The 16,906-nt window shown below is 35.7% G+C and overlaps 1 protein-coding gene across 2 annotated transcripts in view; it reads left to right on the top strand.

Moving 5' to 3' along the window:
• The window catches only part of ATG5 (autophagy related 5), a 128,893-nt gene that overhangs the window by 10,714 nt on the left and 101,273 nt on the right, over nt 1-16,906 (top strand). The window contains exon 3 of one of the 2 annotated variants that reach the window (XM_049654086.1): nt 10,571-10,698. The exons of the other annotated variant lie outside the window; for it this stretch is intronic. Coding sequence (XP_049510043.1) covers nt 10,571-10,698 — 128 coding nt within the window. The remainder of the gene's footprint in view (nt 1-10,570; nt 10,699-16,906) is intronic. 2 annotated transcript variants of the gene reach the window in all.

Here is a 16,906-nt window from a genome sequence, read left to right as displayed (position 1 = left end):
CGAGCCCCGCGTCAGGCTCTGGGCTGATGGCTCGGAGCCTGACGCGGGGCTCGAACTCACGGACCGCGAGATCGTGACCTGGCTGAAGTCGGACGCTTAACCGACTGCGCCACCCAGGCGCCCCAAGTTTCTGTTATTTTAATTCAAGCTTTTCACCTTAGGCAGCTTTCTAATAGTATCTAAACAAAGGAGTGTGTGTCTCATTGGTCAAAGTGGCAAAAATGATAAATGTAATTTCAGTCTGTTTACTTTGAAATCAGAATATGATGGTTGACAGCATTCTGCAGTTAAAAAAATCTAAAGACTACAGTATTTCTCCTTCTTTGTATATGAAACTGTTAAAGATGAAAAGATTGTTGTGAGAGTAGAGTGTAAGTTGTTTTCCAACAGTTTCTAATTGAATTGAAAATGGCAGCAAGTATTGGGGATATCTGTAGGAGGAAGAAAATTGTTTTGTCTAATTGATAATTGTTCTTTTTTTAATGTATTTTGCCCTAATTTTTCACCCAAAAGAAACTCATGTAGTAATTATGATTATGTTTTTGAAAAGTGTTGGTTGACAGGCATATATACATTTTAAACAAAAACTACAGTTGAAAATCATGTAGCATAATCTAGATTTTGCTCTTTAAATACATACATACTTAAGCATAAGTTAATACATATGGGAAGAAAATATACAAAAACATGGTTAGTCTTAGAATTATAGGTGAGAATGGCAGTGACAGTATGGTTTTAGTTCACGTGTTGTGGTTGTAAATTAAGCTTGAATATTTTTAATTGCTTTGGTTTATAATAATGATAACATTTTAAAGATCCTGGATAAAATGAGGTAAAAATACATAGCCTGAGGGCCAGTATACCTCTTTCCTAGACATTCTCAAAACTCAGGTGAGTGATATAACAGGATTGTTAGCATGGCCTGAAAAGTCCACTCATGTTGAAGTGGATGTGTGATAAGGATAGGTGAATGGGAATATACTTTGTTTTGTTTTGTTTTGTTTTATTATTTTTTTAAAGATTTTATTTTTAAGTAATCCCTATACCCAGTGTAGGTCTTGAACTACAACCCTGAGATCAAGAGTCGCATGCTCCATGGACTGAGCCAGCCAGGCATCCCTACACTTTTCTTTTTATAACATTCATTCCTTATTTCTTAGAAACTAGATTTTAAATTATCTATTTCTACCACATTTATAAACTAAATTATTATTCAAAGAGTCTTTGCCATTGGAAAAGAATATTAATGTTAAATATATTCCTGTTTATTTCTGCATTTTGATTTATTACCTCTGCATAAATCTCCTTTCAGCCTACATCCCATATCTATGTCAGAGAATTATATATTTTGCAGGGAATATAAGGAAGGAAATTTGTTGGAAACTAGGCAGTCTTTCATTCTGTTGCTGTTGTATTCATTTAAACTGTTGCTTTTCGTTTAGATTAATATGAAAACATAATACTAATTTGCATTCATATTTTGTGACTTGTTACAAAAATCATGCAATTAGGCATATGGTCATAAATCTGAGTGGACTGTAAACATTACAGAGCAGTCCTTTTATGTTTCCTTAGTAAGCTTTCTCTATTCTTCTCCTCTATTTCTCTGAGGCCTGACCTTATTTTTCACTCTTAAGAGGTGACCTCACTTCTTGATTTCTTAACCTTCTGTCACCAACTCTCCTAAACATATCTGCATTCACACATACTGACTTCTCCTTCTTGTTTTAATGGAAGAGGTGTTCTTCCTCCTAGGCAAGCCCTAGCCTTCTATCTGCTCTGGATCCCATCTGTAGTCTTCTCAGGAAGCTGGTGGTTTCTGATATTCTCCTACCTCTACCCCTGCCTTCTCTCTTTATTTTACTTTCAACTTCTACCTACTAGCTCCTTTTTTTGCAGCATTTATATTATGTTAAATCCTTCCTATCCTGAAACCACCTTCTGTTGACCCCATCTCTCTTTCAACCTTTTGCTTTCCCTTCACAGCTAGACTTAGGAAAAAGGTGGTCTGTACTCATTGTCTCCTTCCCACCTTCCACTTATCTTACTGTAATCACATTTTCGCACTACTCCAACAGAATTGTTCTTGATAAAGTCACTGATGCCATCTTTTTTGTCAAACCTAGAGTCTGTTTTTGAATTTTCATTTGCTTGATCTCTCAGTGGTGTTTGCTATTGATTTGGATGTTTTCTCCACTTTGTGACATTGTTCTCTCTTGCTGTGCAGTGCCTCATAATCCTGGTTTTGCTTCTACTATTCTGGTTTGTTTGTTTGTTTGTTTGTTTGTTTTTGGGCCTCCTTTGCCAGATCTTTCTCCTTTGCTTCTTCCTTAATGTTGGCATACCTTGGAACTTTGCTTTTTTTTTCCCCCCTCCACTTCACTCTTTCCCCCCTGGAGCCACCATTTTAATCTCTTGTTGAGCATTTTCATCTTGACAACTCCCAAGATTTTTCTCCTGAGTTCTGTTCCTATATGTCTGTCTGCTGTATATCCTCACTGAGATGTCTTGAAGACACTCAAACTTCGAGTGTTTGAAACTGGACTCATCATCATTTCTTCCAGATAGCCTGGTCATCTGCCGTACTCCCTTCCTATTTGTGCAAGTAGATCTGTCACCCAGCTAATTAATTATTCTCACCAGTAATTAAGAAAGGACTCATCCTTTGTTGCTTCATTCTCTCATATCCCTGACATTCAGTTAGTAACTTAATCCTCTGATTTTACATCTCAAATATCTCTGAAATTTAGCCAGTTTCTTCCATACCCATTGCTACAGCCTAGTTAGGACTACAATTTATTTTTTTTCTTTTTTAAGTTTATTTAAATTCCAGTTAGTTAACATATAGTATAATATTAGCTTCAGTAGTAGAATTTTGTGATGCATCACTTAACATACTACACCCAGTACTCATCACAAGTGCCCTGCTTAATCCCCATCACCCAGTTAACCCATCCCCCCTGTCCACTCTCCCTCCAGCAACCCTCAGTTTGTTCTCTACAGTTAAGAGTCTGTTTTATGATTTGCCTCTCTCTTTTTTCCCCTCATGTTCATCTGTTTCATTTCTTAAATTCCACATAATGAGTGAAATCATATGCTATTTGTCTTTTTCTGATGGACTTATTTCGCTTAGCATAATACATTCAAGCTCAATCCACGTTGTTGCAGACGGCTAGTTTCATTCTTTTTTGTGGCCGAGTAATAGTCCATTGTGTATGTATACCACATCTTTTTTATCTAGTCATCAGTTGATGGACATTTGGGTTCTTTACATACCTTGCTATTGTTGATAGCGCTGCTGTAGATATCAGGGTGCATGTGTCCCTTCGAATCAGTATTTTTGTAACTTTTGGGTAAATACCTGGTAGTGAAATTGCTGGGTTGCAGGGTAGTTCTATTTTTAACTTTTTGAGAACCCTCCATACTGTTTTCCAGAGTGACTGTACCAGTTTGCATTTCCACCAACAGTGTAAGTGTATTCTCCTTTTTCTGCATTCTTGCCAACACTTGTTGTTTCCTGTGTTGTTAATTTTACCTATTCTGACAGATGTGAGGTGATCTCTTATTGTAGTTTTGATTTGTATTTCCCTGATGATGTGATGTTGAGCATCTTTTCATGTGTCTGTTGGCCATCTGGATGTCTTCTTTGAAAAAATGTCTATTCATGTCTTCTGTACATTTTTTAAGTAGGTTATTTGTATTTTGGGTATTGAGTTTGATGAGTTCGTTATAGTTTTTGGATACTAACCCTTTATCAGTTACGTCATTTGCAAATATCTTTTCGCATTCCAAAGGTTGCCTCTTAGTCTTGTTGTTTCCTTCACTGTACAGAAGCTTTTTATTTTGATGAATGAAGTCCCAAAAGTTTATTTTTGCTTTTGTTTCCCTTACCTCAGGAGACATATCTAGTAAGAATTTGCTATGGCTGACATCAGAGAGGTTGCTGCCTGTGTTCTCTAGGATTTTGATGGTTTCTTGTCTCACGTTTAGGTCTTTCATTCATTTTGATAATGAGTTTTTAAAAAATGGTTATTTATTTATTTTTGAGAGAGAGAGTGCACAAGCAGGGGAGGGGCAGAGAGAGAGGGAGACACAGAATCCGAAGCAAGGCTCCAGGCTCTGAGCTGTCAGTGCAGAGCCCAACGCGGGGCTCGAACTCAAGAACCATGAATTCATGAGTCAAGCTGAAGTTGGACGCTTAACCTTAGACTGAGCCACCCAGGTGCCCCTTTCATTCATTTTGAATTTATTTTCATGTGTGGTGTAAGAAAGTGGTCCAGTTTCATCCTTCTGCATGTCACTACCCAGTTTTCTCCGCACCATTTGGTGAAGAGACAGTCTTTTTTTCCCATTGTATATTCTTTCCTGCTTCTAAAAGATTAGTTGACCCTATAGTTGTGGGTCCGTTTCTGGGTTTTCTATTCTGTTCCACTGATCTGTGAGTCTGTTTTGGTGCCAATGCTGTACCATCTTGATCACTATTGCTTTGTAATACAAGTTGAAGTCTGGAATCATGATGCCTCTGGCTTTTATTTTCTTTTTCAAGATTGCTTTGGCTATTCTGGGTCTTTTGTGGTTCCATTTAAATTTTAGGATTGTTCTAGCTCTGTGAAAAATGTGGTGGTATTTTGATAGGGATTGCATTAAATGTGTAGATTGCTTTGGGTAGTATAGACATTTTAACAGTGTTCTTCCATTCCATGAGCTTGGGATGCTTTTCCATTTCTTTGTGTCTTCAATTTCTTTCACAAGTGTTCTATAGTTTTCACAGTACAGATCTTTTACCTCTGGTTAGATTTATTCCTAGGTGTCTTGTGGTTTTTGATGCAGTTGCAAATGGGATCGATTCCTTGATTTCTCTTTCTGCTGCTTCATTATTGGTGTATAGAAAAGCCACAGATTTCTGTACGTTGATTTTATATACTGCGACTTCACTGAATTCGTGTATCAGTTCTAGCAATTTTTTGGTGGAGTCTTTCAGGTTTTTACATAGAGTGTCATGTTGTCTGCAAATAGTGAAAGTTTGATTTCTTCCTTAATGGTTTGGATGCCTTTTATTTCTTTTTGTTTTCTGATTGCTGAGGCTAAGACTTCAAGGACTGTGTTAAATAACAATTGTGAGAGTGGACATCCCTGTCTAGTTCCTGACCGTAGAGGAAAAGCTCTCAGTTTTTCTCCATTGAGGATGATATTAGCTGTGGGTTTTTCATATATGGCCTTTATGATGTTGAGATATGTTCCCTATATCTCTACTTTGTTGAGGATTTTTATTAAGAATGGTTGCTGTCCTTTGTCAGATGCTTTTTCTGCATCTAAGGAGAAGATCGTGTGGTTCTTACCCTTTCTTTTATTAATGTGGTGTATCACGATTGATTTGTGAATATCGAACCACCCTTGCAGCCCAGGAATAAATCCCATTCGATTATGGTGAGTGATTCTTTTAATGTACTGTTGGATTCGATTTGTTGAGAACAGACCACCATTTAAAAACTGATGGGATTTGATAATACTAATTTCCCTGTTTCATTCTTGCCCTCTTTCCATTTTTCAGTTTTTAGTTGGAATAAAACCTTTAGTAGCCTTTCCTCATCTTAAGATCCTTCCTGTAGTTTATCTGGTCCCTTCCTTATTCAGTACTCTGCTGTCTCAACCCTCTCTATTCCTGTCATATTCAACTTCTTATGGTTCCTCCAGCGTGCCAATCTTTGTCTTCTCATATACACTTTATGGCTTCTTGTATTTCCTCTGTCTGGAATAAGCAGCAGTATCTCCTACTCCTACTCACAGCCAAACATTCACAGCACTCATGTTTGGTTCACTCCTGTTTACCTTCTGGCTGTTGCCTAAACATAGTTTCCTGTCATGGTTTCCCATAAGCCCCTAGATGAGGTTAAATTCCTTTGCTACTTTGTCTTGTAGCACTCTTTCCTTCCTCCTTGCATTCATCACATTAGTAATTTTGTTTTTGCTGACCATCTATCTAGCCTGTTAGTGCTGTGGGAGGAACTCTTGTCTCATTCAGTGCTCTCTCTTCATTGTCTGGTGTGATGCCTCATGCATTGAAATGGAACAGAATTCTAGTATATTTTAATTCTACTTTTGTTCTAGGTAAATAAGCCTCTAATTTTATAATTGAAAATTGTTGGACAAAATAGGATTTGGCACAAATAAATAATATTGCAACTACCTTTTTCAAAAACATAAGTAATCTGTACAGCTATTCCTGTACTCCTTGCAAGCTGTATAGAAAAAAAATGAATCACTTGTGTAATACTCACTGAGTACTTGATAGTGCTACTTGAGGAATAAGAGAATGGATTGATGCCATGTAGCTGACAGTTTCCCTAGAGAGGGATAATCCTTTTCATATTAAAAGAAGTGAACCTCAAAGACATTAATTAAAGTGAAATAAGCCAGACGTAAAAGGACAAATATTTTATGGTTCCACTTAGGCAAGGTACCTAGAATAGTCCAATTCAAAGAAACAAGTTAGGAAAGTGATTCCCAAGGGCCCAGGGAAGAGAAGAATAGGGGAGTTACTGTTTCATTGGTACAGAATTTGAGTTTGGGCTGATGAAAAATTCTTAAGATGGAGAGTGGTGATGGTTGCACAACAGTGTGAATGTATTTAATGCCAATGAACTATACACTGAAAAATGGCTAAAATGGCAAATTTTATGCAAGATATATTTTACCACAATTAAAATAAAAGTAAACCAATGAAATACACTTAAGAAAATCAGTGAATGGTACAGTCTGGATATAGAAGACAGGATTATGTTATTTTACTGTGGTTTTTTTTTCTTCATTTTTTTAAATGTTTATTTTTGAAAAAGAGAGAGAGAGAGACACACACAGAGTACGAGTGCAGGAGGGGGAAAGAGAGAGGGAGACAGAGAACCTGAAGCAGGCTTCAGGTTTTGAGCTGTCAGCACAGAGCCCAACACGGGGCTCGAACCCGTGAACCGTGAGATCACGACCCGGGCCGAAGTTGGACGCTTAACCAACTAGTCACCCAGGCGCCCCTTTATTTTTACTTACTTAAATATTTACCAGATAAGTTGTATCTGTACTTACTCTAATATAGCCATTCTCAAATCTTAGTGTCATTTTTTAGTGCTGCTGTAGATATTTATACTAGTTACAGATTACTCCCACAGACCAATTTAGAAAAGAAGATTCCAAATACATTTCGGTATAGATTCTGTCTTAAGAATGGGAATTCTTTATTAATTATCATTTTGGCTTTTTGTTACTTAACCTTTGGGATCTGTGTTTCATTCAGCAAATATATATAGTGTGCCTATTGTATAAAGCAGGCACTATTTTGGGCATTTGGAATGTAGCAGTGGACAGAACGAAAATCCCTGTATTATTGGAGCTTACATTCTAATACTCCTCATTCCTTATGTAAAGAAGTTTTCATTTCATGAAAATCATTTGTGAATTTTTCAGTAACTTTGAACCCTAGACATGTGGTACGACACCCCAAAATCAGGAGATGATATCCGTGCTCATTAGTCCTGATGTGTTTTCTTTTCTTATAATATCCATAGGCTAATATTCTCTACAGAATAGATTATTATTTAATTACAACAGACATTTTAAATTAAAAGTTTCGGATTTACTAGTATAAAGCTTATTAGACTAATAGATTACAGTTGATTCTTACACAGGTTTGAACTGTGTGGGTCCACTTATATGCTGATCTGTTTTACAGTTCAGTGTTGTAAATGTATTTTCTTTTCCTTATGATTTTAATAACATTTTCTTAGCTTTCCTTATTTATTATAAGACTATATAATACATATAACATACAAAATATCTGTTATTGGTAAGGCTTCCAGTCAAGAGACCATTAGTAGTTTAAGTTTTTGAGGAGACAAAAGTTATACATGGATTTTGAACCATGTGGGGGTTGACACCCCTAACTCCCACGTTGTTCAAGGGTCAATTCTGTACTTATTTATTTAAAAAAAAGGCTAATTTATTATGCTATTTTAATTTCTTAGAGATGCCCACATTACATTTGTATTTGATTCTGTGATTTCTGATTTTAATGAATCTTTTCTTTGCCATTTCTTTAATAGAATATGATTCTGCAAGTTGTTTAAACTGCATATAAAATAGACTTGATAATTTCCTGTAAAACAACTAGTGTTTTTTCTTACATACTGTATTCATTTCCTTTTTCTTTTCTTCCCTAATCCACATTCTAGTTGTTTCTTTATAAAAGAGGAACTTAACATTTTGTTGAATCCACATTGCTATCCAAAAGCTTAGTTCTAGTATCAACAAGTACCTTCCGTTCCGTCCTGGAGCATGCCAGCTACCTCCTACCCCCTGTACCCTGTTGTCCCTAGGACCACTGTCATATTCTCTTACCCAGTTGGGGCTTGTTATCTTGATTTTCTGTGATTAAATATTAGTTCCCTTAACCAGAGTATTTCTCTTTGTATGTATTCCCCAGCCCAGTAGTTCTACTTGATTTACTAACCAAAAGACAACTTTTTCACTTAATTAATTAATTAATTAATTAATTTGTTTTCTTGAGAGAGAGTGTGTACATGTGCTCACAAGCAGGGGAGAGGCAGAGGAAGAGGAAGAGAGAGAATCTTAAGCAGGCTCCACATCTCCTGAGGTTGAGATCATGACCTTAGCCAAAATCGAGAGTCAGATGCTTAACTGACTGAGCCACCTGGGCACCCCCAAAAGACATAACTGAATAAACAGCATGAAAAATGCTGCAGAATTAGCCTGTCAAAAGCAGCTGAAAGAGAATAACAATACAATTTTACCAGCAAAAGACAGAAGCTTAGAAAGTAAGAAATGAGTAGAGTATCTACTACAAAGGAGGGAAAAACATAAATTTTTGCCACTTTACTCCTTTAATAAATTTTTTTTTTAACATTTATTCCTTTTTTGAGAGACAGAGTGTGAGTGGGGGAAGGACAGAGAGAGAGGGAGACACAAAATCCAAAGCAGGCTCCAGGCTCCAAGCTGTCAGCATAGAGTAGGATGCAGGGCTCAAACTCACAAACCATGAGATCATGACCTGAGCTGAAGTTGGATGCTTAATGACTGAGCCACCCAGGCGCCCCAGCCACTTTCCTCCTTTTATCCACTTGTGTGTTCTTCTTTATAAAAATTCTAACCAATTTTCTTACATACTCTCATGTTTTCTTTCTGAGTATCTTTGGTGGGGGAAAAACAATCATGGCCATTATAACTATGCTGGTTGAAGGTTTACCTAGCCCAATATTCCCTCCCAGACTTTTCTTTCTCCAAAGTCCAAGTAGCCCCAGGCTCTGTGAAGACAGGATTGAAGGAGTTGATGGACAGTGGCAGGATCACCAGTCTACCGGCATTACATCTTAAGCTTGTGTCTTATTGCACTTCAAAGCTTTAGGGGTGCCTGGGTGGCTCAGTTGGTTAAGCATTGGACTTTGGCTCAGGTCATGATCCCATGGGTTCCTGGGTTCGTGCCCTGCATCGTGCTCTGTGCTGACAGCTCAGAACTTGGAGCCTGCTTCAGATTCTGTCTCCCCCTCTCTCTCTGCCCCTCCCCTGATTGCATGCTCTCTCTCTCTCTTTCTCTCTCTCTCTCTCTGTCTCTCAAAAATAAACATTAAAAAAAATTAAAGATTTAAATGTGTAGCTCAATAATCATCTTTAACTTATTTTTCTCCTTCAGTTTTTTGATTAGTAGTAACCAAAATCTGTCTGACTGATTTCCAGACCTTTCTCACTTTTCCATTCCTTCATGCCCATCTCCTCATGTGATGTTTCCTTAACAGATTTCCAGTCTATAATCTTACCTTCTTTAAGTCTTTTATGTACAAACTGCTAGAATATTCCTCAAATACTGTTTCTCATTGTGCCATCCTTTTATTCATGCTATCATAGTGGGCCCCTCTTGTTCATTAAATGACCTTCTATTTGACCTTTAAAGGCCTGTCTGTTGCTGCAACGAAGTATTTTTGTAAGTACTTCTTATGAATTTTTTTTTTTTTTGCCTTTATTTTAGCCTCATATAGAAGAGGACAGATTATATCTTTGTCTTGGTGTTCTTCATTGCGAGTAACCTAATACACAGTAGATTGTCAAAACATGATGGACAAATTGAGAAGTCCTGATTGATAAGTCAAGATATACATTAGGACTGAGTTGATTATCTTCTCAGAACAGTTTAATTAACTCAGGTGAATCATATTAATTTTTAAGTTAAATTTAATAGAAGTAAGAAGCATCCTAAATAGCATGACATCTGATTACATTGTATTTTTATTTGGAGAAAAGTATTACAGAAAGATTGTATGTAGATTGATTTGTGTTGTTTGTTCTAGGTACTTATACTATAAGCTGTACTTTAAGTAATGACAAGAAATTTTAAAAGTTATTAACCGTTAGCCTATAAAGGGTTTGCTATAAAAAGCAGTTGACTTTGTGTGGAATATTCAAAATAATGCAAAGAACGTGGCTGTTTTTCCTTAAGATTCAAAAACCTATTTAGTATATACATTTTAAAAAAAATAGTAAATAAATACGGTTTTACAAATTTTCATTTCAGTTGCTTTTGCCAAGAGTAAGTTATTTGACGTTGGTAACTGACAAAGTGAAAAAGCACTTTCAGAAGGTTATGAGACAAGAAGACATTAGTGAGATATGGTTTGAATATGAAGGCACACCACTGAAATGGTGAGTGAATTTTTCTGCATTTTTAAGCATTGAGTATATGCTAGCTTTAAGAAGGTATAGTGCCCTCTAGCAATTTTAAAAAAGGTATATAAAGAAATAAATCACTAGCCTAGCTCATATAATACAGTGCATTTTATTCAAATATTTTACTGAAAATATTTCTTCCTTCTGTTGGATGCATGGGAGACTGGACACATTTGTATATATTTTCAACAGTAGATTTTTCTATAGCATAATAGTAGTGTATTTGGTTATGCGGTTGTTGGTTTTTTTTTTTTTTTTCCTTTCTTCAGATACATTTAAGACTCCCCTAAGAATGTCACTCTGTGACAGTATTCAATTTTGGTTCTATTTCCAAAGTTTTTATAATAGATCTTTATATGCACATGATTACCTAAAATGGCATCTTTCCAACTGATTGCCACATTTAGTTGATCACTGTGCCAATATGCACATTTTATCTAGCCTTGGTTTAGTATTTAAAATATATTGATTTTCTTTTTATGTGAAAAATAATTTTGATATTATATCATTCTGAAGAAACATATTGAAAATCCTAAATCTGGGCTTATCCATGTACAGATGATGTATTTTGTGCTTCCTCTGTTACTGTAGGGAGTTTTGTAAATTGTGCTTCCAAAAATATTTAATGAAACTGGAGAAATTATGGAGAGGCATATAAAAAAAAGGTTCAAGGTATGCTGGGATATAGGTGTTGAAATGCTGCCATATGAATGTAGTTGAATGAAAAGATAATAGACTGAGTCAAGACTCGAAGGAAATATGAAACGTATAAATAGGTTAAAAGTAGACTTGGATTCTGAATCTCAGAGTATTAAAATGAAGAGTTTAAAAAGAGTCTTATAAAAGAGGAAGCTAGTAGATGTTTAATAAGTGCAGATGACTTAAATACAAGCATTACTTAGAAATAAGGAGTGAACTTTTGGAACTTACCTTGTGTTGATGAATTCCCACGAGTGAATAGATTTCTCATGATGGTTTAGAAACCTACAAGGTGACTTTGTATTGGGTTATGGGTCACGTCTCCAACTTTTTGAGGCAATTCTGGGAAAGGATGACACAGTTCTTTATAGCATTCATTTTTTAGTAAAAACCGTACTGATGAGCTTCATAGTCATATATCAGACTCATTATGACTCTTGACTAGTTCTAGATCTCAGCACAGATAAGTCCATGTTTTCTGTTTCTTTTTATTTCTCAGAATTGGAGGTTTTGGAATGGGAAGGTGGCTTAAAAGAAGTGTAAGAGGAGCAAGGATCAGGAGAGTAGAGGGAAAGGAAGGAGGGGGAAAGATTGTGGCTGAGTAGCAATAGGATATATCTATATTCTTGGCAGTTCTATCTGTATTATAGTTGGGTATTGAAGTTACATTGCTTTATGTGTATTAGTTGCATACACATTATTGTAAGAATCCATGTGACTGACACTAGGCTTTTCAATTTTATCATTGTAAAGTAGGGCTTCTCAACAACAGCCCTGTTGGCATTTTGACCCAGATAATTTTTTGTTGTGGAAGGGCTATCCTATACATTGTGGGATTTTTAGCAGCAGCCTTGACCTCTGCCTACCAGTGCTAGTAATATTCCCTCTAGTCATGATTATAAAAAATGTTGCCAAATGTCCTGGGGTGGAGGGGTACAAAACCACCCCTAAATGAGAAACTCTGAAAATGATGGGAAACCTCAATTTAACTTTTATAAGTAAATGAGTGCTTAGTCATCATCCTTCAGCTGCTTTTTAATCCATCCTGTATGGTGGTGGTTTTTGTATTTGATAGGATTTGTATTCTACACATTTGTATTCTGTATCAGTAAACAATGTTTGGACCCATTTCTCCCTGTTACTATGGAGTAATGATCTTGGCTTAAATATATCATGTCCTTACTTTGTCAGGATTTATCCCTTCTGAAAGTCTTTTATTAAAGAGTAAAATTAAAATTAGTTTTACTTTTAGAGAGCTTATATGAAAGTAACTGTGGTCACATATCTTCATTGTAGGTTTTGGGGTGATAACTTTTTATTATGCGTGATGTCACTCTCATAGTTATATGTCTTGTTGTAAGCTCATTGTGTTTAATGGCTTTTGTTAAAACTCTGCCTTTAGTGAAGTAGTCCCCCTTTATCCTGCGGTTTTGCTTCCGTAGTTTCACTTACCCTCAGTCAGCCGTGGTCTGGAAGCAGGTGATCTCCTCTGACGTATTGTCGGAAGGTGGTCAGTAGTAGCCTTACGCTGTGCCATAATGCATATGTCATTCACCTCACTTCATCTCATCACGTAGGCATTTTATCATCTCACATCATCACAAGAAGAGTGGTGAGTACAGCACAGTAAGATATTTTGATGGACCACTTCATGTAACTTTTATTATAACTTATTGTAATTGTTCTATTATGTTGTTGTTAGTCCCTTACTGTGCCTAATTTATAAATGAAACTTTATCATAGGTACATATAGGAAAAAATGTAAAATGTGTTGAGTTTGGTACTATCTGTGGTTTCAGGCACCTGCTGGGGCAGTCTCGGAATATATCCCCTACAGATATTGGGGGACTAACTACCATATTGTTAGGTACTCCATGTATTTGAGGAAGCAATAGCTTCCAGAGGTGTGAATGTAACCTAGGACCTCTGGGCTAAGTCTTGACCTTTTTCTCTTTTTCCTCCTAACTATTGCAGTTTTCTTCCACATTAAAGGAGTTATCTTCCCTGTGTTAAAGGAGTCATAGGCTATCAATGTCTGGCATTTAAGCAGTGGGCTTCATATAGGATAATCATGTAGGGAAGCAGCTACCACTGCAAGTGTCTTAAAGAGTAGAAGAACATGTATTTGAGTAGGATGATAACATCTTTCTTATACCTGATTCTTTGGAGTTTTAAATAAAGTCAAGTGAGAAAAAAATCAAACACAAGATAATTCATAAAAGAAGGAAGAAAGAGCATAAATTGATACTCTTTCTTGCTCTAGAAGTCCTATTCATATTTATTGTTATGATTGTTTAAATATCTGCACGAGATACTTCAGTATGGGCTTTGTACCTTAAGTAGCAGTACGTAAGAGGTGCTAAGTAAATGTTCACTGCATGAATGAATCTAAATTAAATTAGTCCCTTCTTTTTATTGAGAAAATGAGGCTCCAATCCATAAAATAACGTGCTCAAATGAGTGAGTAGAATCAGATTTTGAGTTCTCAGTTCAGGGCTCTTTCTACCACACCTGCTGATATTCTGTTTGCTAGTTTTTTTGTTTTTTTTTTTAATTCTGTATGTTCTCTCTGCATTGCTTATGTTAATTGTCCGTCTTAGAATAGAAAGATATTTAAGAGCAGTGGTATACACATAATGAATACTTAGGATATTGTTGATTTATAGAGAGAATCCGAGGGGTCTTTATTTGATTAGTGTTTTATCCTCTACAGTCCTTTGTTTTAAAAATTACATGGCAGGTGGAAAGTGCTGATCTAACTCAAATGTAAGGATCTTTTTTTTTTTTTTTTTAAGAGTGATTTGAGTTGATTAGTCAGCAGAGGGTGCTCTAACATTGCATTTTAAAAGGTGAAGTTTCTTTTTACCATAAATCAAGTGTCCAAAGTTTGTATTTGTTGCTTTTGTATTAGACTTATTTTAAGAGAACAGTTTCTGGTTCTTCAGAAGGATACTTTGTTTGTATACCCTAATATTGGTTAGATCTTAGGCCTTCAGTATAAGTTTTAGAAAAAGTTTTCCTTTCTTATTATCTTAGGTAAACTGACTTATTTTCGGGACTGATTGTTGAAAGTAAGAAGTTGAAACTACCTTTTGAATAAAAAAAAAAGCGGCACTGATTTTGATCTTAAACATAAACAGAATGACCCAGAATTTAATACTATATCTGTGTGGTTTCAGAAGTAAATTTTAACAAAATGACATCTTAATCATAAACACTGTGCAGGCTTTTCTCTCTTATGGATAGTCATTTTTCTAAGGTTTTGAACTTCTAAAATTTTATACATTATTTTGTAAACTTGAATTTTGAAATGTGGCTTACTTAGCATTTTAGACATTTAGTATCCCCTTGGTTATTTTTGTAATTTTTCATGCATAAGAATAGGTTTAGAAAGCTGTGAAACACAGTGCTAGTCTACAGTTGTTTGTTCCATAGATGAAGCAGGGCAAAATTTATTGTAATCATTAAATTACTTTGGTGTACATTTGAGTTGTGCCCTTTTTTATTCAATGAAATGTAATCCTGTTTCTAGTGAATCACTGTAACAGACTTATGAATAAGCTGCATTTATTTCAGTGACATGGAGTAGGATGACAGTTCTCTAGTATATGGGGAAGCTTTCTTTTGCTGCTGATGTTAGAAGACTGCTTTATTATCCCACTGCAGATGTTTAGACTACTGTGAGCACCCTTGGCTGACTTAGGAACATATCCGTTATTGCTATACATGTGGCCAGTATGTGTGTATGTATTTTAGCAGTAATGAAAGGGTGAAGAAGAAACAGCTTATGCAAAGAATAATGAAAATATTACTCATTTTGAGAAATTGAATTTAGAAAAGACTAGATCAGTTTAAGGAAGAGAAAGAAAATGAATAAAATGTGAAAAATAGACCTCACAGTAACTTCTGGCATAGTCAGTTGTTATGGGGCGGTAGATGGAACCTTTACTGTTGGCTCTCTTCTGGGATATATTCCAGGTTCATATCCTCACCGCTTCCTTTTCTGTTAAATTTAGGTTAGATTGGCAGGAGTAGCAACATAACAGATAAATGGCTACATTATGATTTACTTATAGTTATGGCTTATGTGGTTTCTGTGTTGTGGGTTAGCAGCCTCCTGACAAAACTATGTAGAATATCTATTTAGAGGAGTTGTACAAATTAGTGCTTTTGAAACCCTTGATGTAAATCAGATTATAGTGTAAGAGAAATTCAGTACCTTTAATTTTTGCCAGTTCTGTTTTTGGTTATAGATTTTCTTGCATATTAGTAAACTCATCAGAAATAAGCAGTCTTGGAACCAGTTAATTCAGATAGTATATTTGTTTGGAGTTGGTATCCTTGCATCAAAATCATTCTGACATAAACACCTGCTTTGAGCCGTATATAAGCTGTAGATGTTGACCGGACAGTATAAGGAAGTAAATAGTTTTTTTGGTGCAGTTTTATTTTTAAGGAGTGTTACAGGGTAGTTATTAGCTATACATTTAGAATGCTTTTATATTAATACTTTACATACATTTATATTTAAATATAAGTGTTAGGAACCATAATATTTAAATTTCATCCTAATATTTATCAGGATAAAGAGTCTTCATTTACCATCTGAGGAAGTGAACTTAGATACACAGACAGACATATGTTTAAGTCATTTTATAAATAACTTAGAGACGAATAAAGGAATAGTGAATGACAACTTTATTAGAGATTTTAAGGGGCGCCTGGGTGGCTCAGTCGGTTAAGTGGCCGACTTCGGCTCAGGTCATGATCTCGCGGTCCGTGAGTTCAAGCCCCGCGTCAGGCTTTGTGCTGACAGCTCAAAGCCTGGAGCCTGTTTCAGATTCTGTGTCTCCCTCTCTCTGACCCTCCCCCGTTCATGCTCTGTCTCTCTCTGTCTCAAAAATAAATAAATGTTAAAAAAAAATTTTTTTAAGAAGTATTTAAATACAGCAAATTCAGATTTTCACTCTGTATTTTCCTGGTTTTGAAGGTACAGATACCTGAAATGGGCAGTGTCTTCTGAATGCAACTAACTACTCATTTGTTGTCATGTAAATAGACCTCTAAGAGGTTCTGGCTTATTGGTACTTTACAGCAATGCTTAAAGAAGTTTTTAAAACCTTTGACAGATCATGATTTTGTTGTAAAACTTGTGTTTACATTAGTAAATACCAATTCGAATGATCAATACTTTTTCATTTCTACGTCATATGATTCCTTCCTGTCATCTTTGGTACAAATCTGCCTTTAGCACTTACCTGCTTCCTATCAGGTAAATTGCAGTGCACAAATAGCATACAAGATGTAAAAATACTATCACACATCTTTTTAGCAAAATGATCCAGATTCTTGTCATAAAATATTGTATAATGGAATTATTGATGTTGAACGACTAAGTGGATAAGAATGCCATCTCTCTAGAAATATATTGTTCAAAAACAGATGAACATAGGGGAAGGGAAGGAAAAATAAAATAATATAAAAA

The sequence above is a fragment of the Panthera uncia genome (assembly GCF_023721935.1).
Source record: "Panthera uncia isolate 11264 chromosome B2 unlocalized genomic scaffold, Puncia_PCG_1.0 HiC_scaffold_24, whole genome shotgun sequence".
NCBI classification, from domain to species: domain Eukaryota; kingdom Metazoa; phylum Chordata; class Mammalia; order Carnivora; family Felidae; genus Panthera; species Panthera uncia.
This window is presented reverse-complemented; position numbering and strand designations above follow the sequence as displayed.